Genomic DNA, 11,945 nt, shown 5'->3' with positions numbered 1-11,945 from the left:
TGTATTCTTATATGCCACAAAGCACCCAGTGTATAATGCACCTAGGACCCAACTACAACAGCTGAAGGCACTACAACTCCCAGCATGTACTGACAGTCTGCAGCCCTCAGGATATGCTGGGAGTTGTAGTAAAGTAGTACAATCCTCTGATAGCTGCCGCTGTAGACAGATGTGTTGCTGGACCTTCAGGGCTGATGGTAGACACCCACAGATTGCAGCCACCAGGAGACTCTGCACACAGTGATTTATTACAGGGTTGTCCTCTCAGAGACTACAACTCCCAGCATACCCTGAGAGCTGTATAAATGGAGGGTGTTCTGAGATTTGTCACAGATACAGATTAATTTAGAAAAGGAGCGGGTCAGCATGTCGTGTCTCACTGGTTGTATATTGGTGGGCTCCAGGTACCCCAGTCCAACACTGGACAGAACCAGTCCCCAAACTAAGATGTCCCTGGCCTCCTCCCTTCCTCCATTACGTCTGTTTGATGAGAACAGCGGGCATCAAGCAGAGCGGCACCCAAGTGCCAGGGTATATACCATGCATGTACAGTAACGTGGGGGGGGGGGGGCGCCTCTGCGTGCAAAGTGCCTAGGGCAGCATGAACTCTAAATACACTCTAAATTGGCTAATGGCCAAGACTTTACAGCTGTATTTCTGGGGTAAGGCGTCATGGTTGGTAAGCAAAGTGATGTACAAATACGTTAGGAATCTCATAGGCTATCAAATGGAGGGAAGTTGTATAAAACATAAATGACATTTGGGGTAGCGATTACTCTTACACAGCTGAAATTTAAGGGTATGTTAAGGAATAGACAAGGAATTTGAAGTGAAATCCGCGCTTTATTTTACATGTATTCCACTTGAAATTTCGCCCATAAAATATGTACAAACCAATGTCCTATTGTGTTCAACGGCATTTCCGCTGTGTTCATACTGTTCCGCTGTGTGGAATGTTCCACCGCTTATCCACTTTCCACCCAAAGAATTGACATGTCAATTCTTTGGGCGGATTCCACTACAGTAATTCTATAGAAGATGTAAGGTGCAGCGCTCCTTTCTATTTTTGTCCGAATTTTGTCCGAATTCCGAATTCAATTCCTCGAATACCCTAATGGTGGTCTGACATAAAAGACAAAGGGGGATATTTATCATACTAGTGTAAAGTAGAATTGTCTTAGTTGCCCCTAGCAACCAATCAGATTTCACCTTTCATTTTCCAAAGAGTTTATGAGGAATGAAAAGTGGAATCTGATTGGTTGCTAGGGGCAACTAAGACAATTCTACTTTACACTAGTATGATAAATCTTCCCCAATTTAGTCTCTGTCCATCTTTGCAACCATTTTTATTGTTTCAAGGCATCTAAAATGCAAAATAAAGCAAATAGTCTTGATGAGACCTTTTGTTGTGTCTCTTCTATTTAGGTCTTTACATCTCCATGGTAACAGACTACAAACAACCATTCGTCATGGTCTCTTCTATCCTTCATCTTCTCATCACTACTGAATATATGAATATAATCTATCATCCAATAAAATAGACAATGTAAAAAAATCAAATACCCAAATTTTTTTTGATCAAGTCATACATTAAAAAACAGTAAAAAAATAAACCAAAATATTACTGATAAAAACTACAAATGATGCAGAAAATCAGCCTCCAGATAGCTGTATCAGTGGAAAAATGGAAAAATAAGGGTCAGTCCGGCTTGGGAAAATCCAGTTCCTTAGATATGGCCGAAATTCCAAATATGCTAATGATCTTGTCTGGTGCACTGGAGGTGGTCCCAACACCTGCAGTGCACTGTTTTCCCTGCCCCCCTCATGACTTTACCTAATGAATATGGAAGAGGCTAAATTAGTGATATTGCTCCCAGTCTCTTGTGTATTATTTAGGCATGGCCATGAGTAGGCAGGAAAAGAGGTGCACTGGAGGTGCTGGGACCCCCTCCTGTGCACCAGACAAGGTCATTGGCATATTCAGAATATCAAGCATATCTCAGGAACCGGTGTTCGGATTATCAAAAGTAGGACATTGCTGAATTCAGAGTTGCGGTGCCAACCTGCACGTCCTAAAAACTCTATAGGTGCAAGATTAGTGCTAGAATCCCTTTAACCCTTCCACGACCTGGGATCATTGATTCCTCAATGCCCAGGTCGTTTTAGGACATCAGTTTATGGGATCATAATGATCCCATAAGCTGATGTCCCGGTGTCTGCCCCCTCTCTGCTGTCCCCTGCCGCTGTTACTATCTTGTAACAGTGGCAGGGGAGAGAGGGATGGGGGCAGAGCTCACGGGCGCACGCCTGCACGTCCAGCCTTCCCTCCCAACCCCCGCCTGAGGCTTCTGGTTTCCATGGCTACCATTGGAGCTCTGTGATCACTTTGCAGAGCCCCGATGGACACCGGAGGAAGATTTCTCTGTCAGAAGCCCTATAGATGCTGCGGTCGTGCTGCCCGCAGTATCTATAGGGCTAATTGTCAGCACAGGAGCGCGGCTCTGGTGCTGAGAGTTGCGGTGGGTCCCCGGCTATCACTGATAGCCGGGACCCACCGCAGATGACACAGATACAGCTCCTGCGCTTGTGTCATCCTGGATTGTTAATTAACATCGTGCGGCGGAGAGAGAGGGTTAAGCTGTGTATGTTTATGTGTATTATAGATGTATAATAAGTAATATCATACAATTGTCATAAACACGATATAGCTAATTTATTCACCAATGATTGAACTATAGTTTGGGAACCATCCCCCAAGAAATCGGCACCTCAATAAAAATAATTAAGCAGCACAAATTATTCCTTATATTATGAGTTTATTTCATCCTTTAATAAAAGCAAAAAGTGTTACTGAGATCTTCGTACGTGCAGACATATGAAATAGCTGAGGCACATAGAGTAATATATATATGTATGCTTTAATCATTTCCTTTATAGAAGAGATTTTATTATCATATTTCGACTGTTTCATAGGCTTTTTTTTTTAGCATCAGGTTTCTTTAAGCAATAACTGTATCCTTGTAGAATTTCTCCAAGAATCCAAAAAGAATAATTTGTTTACATTCTGAAAGACAAAATAGGAGATTATAGAGATTCTGGATGTTCATTCTTCACTTACTACGAGGAACCCCAAAGCCTTGCTGTACACAAACTGAAATCTACGCTAGCTATGAGGTGGTTTAGATTCTGGCTATAATTCACACCACTTTCTTGTATGAATCATCCTATTCCTATTCCTGGCATGTGCTCTGTGCTTGCAGTCACCACTACAGTTCCTCAGTTGTCCTCTAGGGCACGCTCCTGCCTTTCTCAGATTAAAAGGGCCAAAGTGTGCAGCATTATTCTAACACATATTCTTGCCTGAGCATTGTTGGTTTCTTGTGTTGTTCTTGTGTCTGCTCTTTCATGTATCCTGACCCGTGTCTGCTTGGACTACACTTGTGTGCCTGACCCCTTCTGTACCATTAGCCCCTCCGGTTGCTGCCCCGGACTGTTTCAACTGCATCTGAACTGCCTGCTTGTTTGACTATGCTGCTGCCTTGATACTGTTTTGATTCTCCTGTTGACAGATGACCCTGCCCACTGACTTTGCCTTGCCTGACTCTTCCCTTGGTGTTTTCCACCAGCACCATATGATCCCCAGGCCCAGCTACTACCCACATTGGGACCCCACTTGTGGAGCGACCTGATGTCCTATAGCAGCAGAAGTCCAGCTCCCTCATCCCAGAGCGTGATAAAGAGCAAAGACCTAGAGGAGACTTAAGCTGCACTCCCGGCATGACCTAAATACAAACCGGTTTGGTAGGACAACGGGTCCACTTCCGCTGCCCGTTACAACACAAATCCTTAAAGGCCCTATTCCACCGGACGATTATCGTTCACATAATCGTTTACGATTAACGATCTCAAACGATCGCTATTGCGAAAGACCTAAAAACGTTCACTCGTTTCCATGGAACGATAATCGTTACTTATGATTGTATTTGCGATCGTTTTTTCTTCGCTACTTCTTCGCTATTGCGTTCGTATCTACTGTGAACAACCGAACAACGTCTTATTCAATGCGAACGATTTGCGAACATTTTGCGAACGAGCAACGATAATAAATAGGTCCAAGTCTTTCTTGTTCGGTCGTTAATCGTTAACTGCATTTCAACCGAACGATTATCATTTAGATTCAAACGATTTACCGATAATCTGAACGATAATCGTCCAGTGGAATAAAGCCCTAAGGGGTACTCCAGCGAAAATCTTTTTCTTTCTAATCACTATTTTCAAAAGCTTATATATAGATTTGTAATTAACTTCTATTTAAAAATCTCAAGTTTTCCCATACTTATCTGCTGCTGTATGTCCTGCAAGAAGTGGTGTATTCTTTCCAGTTTGACACAGTGCTCTCTGCTGGTAAAAACTGTCCAGAGCAGAAGAGGTTTCCTATGGGCATTTGCTGCTGCTCTAGACAGTTCCTGACATGGACAGAGGTGGCAGCAGAGAGCACTGGAAAGAATACACCACTTCCTGCAGGACATACAGCAGCTCGCAGGTGTAAATCATGATCCAAATCTACACCTGCTGGAAGCAGAGGTAGATTTGGTACGCTGGGTACGCTGGGGGGCAGGTAATAATTTGGAGGGATCTCCAGGTCTTGCTTACATGGTGTGAAGCTGATTGCAGATGCACAGTATGACATGCTATAGGGGCTCATATACACAAATGGTCAATAAATTTACATTCTCATAGGATTCTACTCACTTTCTGGAGCATGTAGGATATGGAAGAGTTCCTCGGTTGCACCTGCTTGTTAATTTGTTGGCATTGGCTATTGAGTAGCCAGGCTTACACACAAAATGTATTGCACCACCATGTTGCACGTAGCATTTTTTGGCGTATCGCGTATTCTGGTAATTTCTGACACAGTGCGTTTGGGGGAGGGGTTTCCATTCCAGCATGATATTATTTCCCATCATGTTTTCCTCACGTGTGGTACACGGCTCTAAGACACAAAGGTACATTGATATCACAAAGATAAATACTATACGTGAAGTGATCAATTATATTATATATTGGAGAGCAGTGTTGGTTAGGTAATTTTACCTAAAATACTTAAAGAGGGGATAAATTAAAAATGCTGGGTGGCAGGGGGTGCTATAGACAAAATAAACAAGTGATACTCACCTGTCCTGGTCAAGCACAGCTCCCCGTCTCCCACTGGTCTTCTCAATCTCTGTCACAACACCACAGGAACTGCCTGCTCAGCCAATCAGTGGCTCGAGTGGTGTCCCGCCTCAGTCACTGATTGGCTGAGCAGGCAGGTCTTTAATGGCTGTGACATCACAGGAACTGGGGATTAGAGAACACTAGTGGGGGACAAGGAAGTAGTAGCATAGCAGCTGTGTTGGACCTAAAAAAGGTTAGGTTTATTGTGTTTACAGCACCCCCTACTGCCCACCATTTTACTTTATTTTGCATGAGCAACCAGTGGACAAAAAAATGAGTAGTATACTTGTTCTGATGGAGTCAACTGTGTATAGAGAAGTCTTGAATTCTGCTCCATGTACAAACCCTTTAAATAAATGACAAGTCTTTCATTGTTGGCGGGCCTGGGGCAGGTTTTGGATGCAAGCCCTGGACCTTTAACCCCTAATGACACAGGGCGTACATGTACGCCCTGGCGTCGTTAAGGGTTTTCAGAGGGGGCCGCGCAATGACCCCGCTCTTAACTGCCGCAATCCTATTTGCAGCCCAGGGCTGCGGCAATTAGCGGGCACGGTCCGATCGCCGTGTCCGCTAATTAAACTGTTAAATGCAGCTGTCAAAGTTGACAGCTGCATGTACAAGTCTTCTTTTCCCCGTCCCAGGTGGTCCTCCAGCAACGTATCGCTGAGGAGCGATCCCCGCATGGTGCTGATCCCGACTCGGCAATCTATTGCTCTCGGCTGCAGCAGCGGAGAGCAATAGAACATTGATCTCATAGATCTGCATAGATCTCAATGAGAGATCAGAGTTGTAATACTAGAGGTCCCCCAAGGGGCTTCTAGTATGTGTGTAAAAAAAAATATATATATATATTAATAAAAAATCCCCTCCCCTAAAAAAAAGTCTGAATCACCCCCCTTTCCCCATTTTATAAGTAAAAATAAATAAATAAACATATTTGGTATTGCCGCCTGAAATATTAATTTATTTAATTCCTGATCTCGCTTGGTAAACTGCATAAGCGCAAAAAAATTCCAAAGTGCAAAATTGTGCATTTTTGGTTGCATTAAATCTAGAAAAATTGGAATAAAAAGTGATCAAAAAGTCGCATATACACAAACAGGCTACCGATAGAAAGAACACATCATGGCGCAAAAAAAAAAAGACACCTCACACGGCCCCATAGACCAAAGGATAAAAGCGCTATAAGCATGGGAATAGAGCACATACAATAGTTACATATAGTACATGTAGTTACATATTTTTGTAATCGTACTAACTTGAGGAACATGTATAAGAAGTAAGTTTTACCCTAGGACGAACGGCGTAAACATGAAACCTCCCCAAATAAAAAAAATTGTTGTTGTTTTTTTTTCAATTTAGCCACACTTTTAATTTTTTCCTCGTTTCGCAGTGTACTTTATGCAAAAATTCAGCCTGTCATTGCAAAGTACAATTAGTGGTGCAAAAAATAAGAGCTCATGTAGGTCTCTAGGTGAAAAAATGCAACTGCTATGGCCTTTTAAGCACAAGGAGGAAGAAACGAAAGTGCAAAAATGGAAATTGGCCCGGTCCTTAACCCCTTAAGGACAGAGCCTGAAATGGCCTTAATGACAGAGACAAATTTTATGAATATGACCAGTGTCACTTTAGTCATTAATAACTTCGGGATGCTTTTACCTATCCGGCTGATTCTGAGATTGTTTTCTCGTGACATATTGTACTTTACATTTCTGGTAAATTGGAGTCGATACTCATAACAAATCTTTATGAAAAAAACCCAAATAATGTGAAAAAATGTGAAAAAATTCATTTTTCCAACTTTGAAACTTCTTTGCGTATACAGAAAGTGGTTATACCACATAAATTATATATTAAATAGCATTAGCAACATGTCTACTTTATGTTGGCGGCATTTATTAAACTATCTTTCATTTTTTTTAGACGATAGGAAGCTTAAAACATTAGCAGCAAATTTCCAAATTTTCAGTAAAATTTCAAAATCAGATATTTTTAGGGACCTGTTCAGGTTTAAAGTGTATTTGAGGAGCCTGTATGTTAGAAAGCCCCACAAAGCACCCCATTTCAGAAACTGCACCCCCCAAACTCTGCAAAAGCATATCCAGAAAGTGTTTTAACCCTTTAGGGGAGTCACAGAAATAAAAGCTAAGTGTGTAAGGAATTTGAAAATTTTAATTTTCTGTGCAGAGATTTTATTGTAATCCAATATTTTTCATAATTATAAACCTATTACCAGAGAAATGCACCCCAATAATTATTGCCCCGTTTCTGCAGTTTATAGAAATACCCCATATATGGCCGTATTGCGCTATTTGACGCAACCACAAGCCTCAGATATAAGGGAGCGCCTAGTGAATTTCAACGCCTCCGTTATATTTGGTCATTTTTGACTGTACCACTTCAGGTTGGCAGAGGCTCTGGGGTGCCAAAACCTAAAAAACACCCCTAAAGGGACACCATTTAGAAAACTACACCCCTCAAGGAATGTAACAAGGGGTGCGGTGAGCATCTGGACCCCACAGGTGCTTCACAGATTTTCTGAACAATATGGCGTGAAAAAAGAAAAATTTATTTTTTACACTAAAACGTTGTTCTAGCCTTCAATTTTTCATTTTCTTAAAGGGATAAGAGGCAAAAAAAGACAAAAAATGTGTAGCGCAGTTTCTCCCGAGTACAGAAATACCCCACATGTGGCGATAGAGTGCCAAGGGGGCGCAGGACGAGCCTCCAAAGGGAAGGAGCGCCAATTGGCTTTTGGAAGCCGAATTTTACTGAAAAGGATTTCAAGGGCCATGTCGCATTTACAGAGCTCTCGTGCTGCCAAGACACTGGAAACCCCCCACAAGTGATTCCATTCTGGAAACTACACCCCTCAAGGAATCTAACAAGGGGTGCAGTGAGCATATGGACCCCACTGGTGACGGGCACAAATGTGGAACAATGTGACGTGAAAGGGAAAATTTTCATTTTTTCACTTTCATGGCACAAATGTGCCCATCATCAAGGGGTCCATATCCTCACTGCACCCCTTGTTAGATTCCTTGAGGGGTGCAGTTTCCAGAATGGGGTCACTTGTGGGGGGTTTCCAGTGTTTTGGCAGCAGGAGGGCTCTGTAAATGCGACATGGCGTTCATCATCCATTCTAGCCAAATCCAACCTCCAAAATCCAAATGGTGCTCCTTCCCTTCGAAGGCTTGCCCTGCGCCCACATGGCGCTTTATGTCCACATGTGGGGTATTTACGGACTCGGGGGAAATTGCTCTACACATATTGTGTGTTTTTTTCTCTTTTAACCCCTTGTGAAAATGATAAATTCAAGGCTAAACCAACATTATAGTGTAAAAAATGTAATATTTCATTTTCACGCCACATTGTTCCACATTTGTGCCCGTCACCAGTGGGGTCCATATGCTCACTACACCCCTTGTTACATTCCCTGAGGGGTGTAGTTTCCATAATGGGGTCACTTGTGGGGGGTTTCAACTGTCTTGGCAACACAGGGGCCTTTTGAATGCAACATGGCCCCTCAAAATCCATTCCATCCAAATCCAGCCTTCAAAAACGAAATGGTGCTCCTTCCCTTCGGAGGCTTGCCCTGCGCCCACATGGCGCTTTATGTCCACATGTGGGGTATTTACGGACTCGGGGGAAATTGCGCTACACATTTTGTTTTTTTTCTCCTCTTTTAACCCCTTGTGAAAATGATATATTCAAGGCTAAACCAACATTATAGTGTAAAAAATGTAATATTTCATTTTCACGCCACATTGTTCCACATTTGTGTCCGTCACCAGTGGGGTCCATATGCTCACTACACCCCTTGTTACATTCCTTGAGGGGTGCAGTTTCCATAATGGGGTCACTTGTGGGGGGTTTCAACTGTCTTGGCAACACAGGGGCCTTTTGAATGCAACATGGCCCCTCGAAATCCATTCCATCCAAATCCAGCCTTCAAAAACCAAATGGCGCTTCTTCCCTTCGGAGGCTTACCCTGCACCCGCATGGCGCTTTATGTCCACATGTGGGGTATTTCCGTACTCAGGGGAAATTGCTCTACACATTAAATGTTTTTTTTATCTTTTAACCCCTTGTGAAAATGAAAAAACATGACAAGATTAATGATTTAGAGTAAAAATTTTACAAAAATTACACTAAATGTTGGTCTAGCCTTGATTTTTTTCCATTTCCACAAGGGGTTAAAAAAGAAAATGAACACAAAACGTGTAGGGTAGTGTCCCCTGAGTACGAAAATACCCCACATGTGGGCATAATGTGCCATATGGGCACAGGGCAAGTCACCAAAGGGACAGAGCGCCATTTAGAGGCTGGAATGGAGGATGGAGGCCATGTCGCAATTACAAAGCTCCTGTGCTGCCAGGACAGTAGAAACCCCCGACAAGTGACCCCATTCTGGAAACTACACCCCATAAGGAATCTAACAAGGGGTGCAGTGAGCATATGGACCCCACTGGTGACGGGCACTTACGTAGAACATGTGCCGAGAAAATAAAAAATACAATTTTTCATTTTCACGTCCCAAATGTGGCCGTCACCAGGGGGCCATATCCCCCGCTGCCCCCCTTCTTAGATTCCTTATGGGGTGTAGTTTCCAGAATGGGGTCACTTGTGGGGGGTTTCTACTGTCCTGGCCGCACAGAGGCTTTGTAATTGCATCATGGCATCCTCTAATGGGAATGGCAGCCATACCTACTTAGCTGGGGAAAAGGGACAATTCTAATTTATTTGGGGGGATTAGGCCAATTATTAGTTTATAAGGTTGGAAATGACAGGTGTCTATCAAACTCAACCTGTGTTGATCCAGAGGAAGGCAAAAAAAACCCCTCGTGAGGCAGACGACAGTAGCCTCATCACAGGGGAAAATTCCTTCCCGACTCCATATTGGCGATCAGAACAATCCCTGGATCAACGTGACCCCTGAAATAGGAATAAGGGACAGAATTTAGATAATGTAGAACCCCAGTGACGTGTGGTGCGCCTTGGAGCGATCCAGTATGCAGAGGCCGGGGTGATCAGGACGGGTGTCACACGGGAAAATGGTGTCCTTCCTGATCCCCCTGTTACGCCACACTCTGCACTTCTTCTGGGGTCTCCTGTTCTCCAGTGTGGGGGACGTCACCTGGAAAATGTTGTCCTGGTGTGATACGGGGTCCCTCATATCCAGAAGCGCTGGGTCCGCTCCATGGCTGCTAAATATTAGGGCTTTATTACGGCTTCTGATATGTTCGGATCGTGCCGCAAGCTACAGTAGCTCGGGCAGCGAGGGACCGGAAGAGGGGGTGCTGGTATAAGAGTTATCCCCGTACAGGTGGTGGTAACCTTTATCCAGCAGTGGGAAGATCAGTTCCCGAACGATCTTCCCACTTGTTCCGAGGATGGGGGGGGAGGGGGCATCTGGGGGCTGGATTCGGGTGTCCCTTCCTACATACACTCTAAGGGTACGTGCACACTGCGGAATCGCGACAGATAACCCTTTGTGCATTCCACAGCTGGCACCCACCGGCGGACTGATGCAGGCGCACGTCTCCGTCCGTGTCGTAGACTCCATTCTATGCACGGGCGGATTCCGCTCTCCGTCCAACGTATTCATTCTTTGGATGGACGATGGAATCCGCCCGTGCATAGAATGGAGTCTATGACACGGGTAGAGACATGCGCCCGCATCAGTCCGCCGGCGGGTGCCAGCTGCGGAATGCACAAAGGGTTATTCTTCGCCATTCCGCAGTGTGCACGTACCCTAAATCTGTAAGTGTACCCAGAGGTACGCTCACAGAGTTTGTAGAATTTCACTCCATACCGTCATCTCTTATTGGGACGGTACTGGCGGAAAAGACGTGTCTGGGGGGCAGCGTACGCTACGCTACCCCCCAGACATGTCATTGGAGGATGAGGATGAATGGAGGAAAGAACGATCCCCCCCATTCATCCTCACTGGCTGTTTCGGTGTCGGAGGTAATAATAACGTATCCCTCTGACGCCGAAAACACCCTGGGGGCCATCTTTATACGGGGACTAGTATATGGGGTATGTAGTGGTGTAGTGTCAAACTTTATTCAATGTAGTGTGGTGTAATGTAGTGTTTTTTACGTGTTTTTTTACAGTAAGTATAAAAAAAAAACCTACGCCAACAAAGGAGTTGGTGATATATTCTACTGCCACGGTCTGCACTTATAAGCAGACCGTGGCAGTAGAATATAGAAAAAAAACACCCTACGCCAAAAAGGAGGAGTTGCTGATTAGCAGCGCACTTTCGTGCGATGCTGATCAACACTCAGCGGCGATAGGGTGCGGAAAATAGAAAAAAAAAAATTTGAAAAAAAAAAAAAAAAAAATATCTACAATCTGAACATCCCTATAGTAGCTGATACGTGTATTACACATTATCAGCCGCTAGAGGGCAGCAGAGCGCAAAATACGGAAACAGCCGACGCTGGAGCCGAAAATAGCCGAGAGAAGCCGAACGTGACGTCACGGAAGAAGCCGAAGACCCGAACGAAGACGAGGATGCCGCGAACCCGGAAGACGCCGATCAGGAGCCCGGGACAGGTGAGTAATGTACAAATACCTGCTCTGGACCCCTCGGCTGCCTAGCTGAGGGGTCCAGGGCAGGTATTTACTATTTTGTGGGACTCTGATCGCCGTGCCACCGGCCCGACGGCCGGTGGCACGGCGATCACCATTACTTTTTACAGTAATGGCGGTCGGTGCCG

General features: G+C 44.4%; 1 protein-coding gene across 1 annotated transcript in view; it reads right to left on the bottom strand.

Moving 5' to 3' along the window:
- Positions 1-2,867: 2,867 nt before the first annotated feature.
- Positions 2,868-11,945, bottom strand: part of LOC138788995 (complement factor H-related protein 1-like) — a 30,484-nt gene continuing 21,406 nt past the window's right edge. Inside the window, exons 9-10 of the mRNA XM_069967473.1 lie at positions 4,753-4,993; positions 2,868-3,064 (exon numbers count right to left, since the gene is read on the bottom strand). Of these exons, the coding sequence (XP_069823574.1) occupies positions 3,058-3,064; positions 4,753-4,993 (248 nt within the window). The 3' untranslated portion in view covers positions 2,868-3,057. The remainder of the gene's footprint in view (positions 3,065-4,752; positions 4,994-11,945) is intronic.

Source organism: Dendropsophus ebraccatus, chromosome 4 (assembly GCF_027789765.1).
Source record: "Dendropsophus ebraccatus isolate aDenEbr1 chromosome 4, aDenEbr1.pat, whole genome shotgun sequence".
Lineage (NCBI taxonomy): Eukaryota > Metazoa > Chordata > Amphibia > Anura > Hylidae > Dendropsophus > Dendropsophus ebraccatus.
The sequence above is the reverse complement of the archived record's forward strand: the minus strand, read 5'-3'. Positions and strand labels throughout refer to the sequence as shown.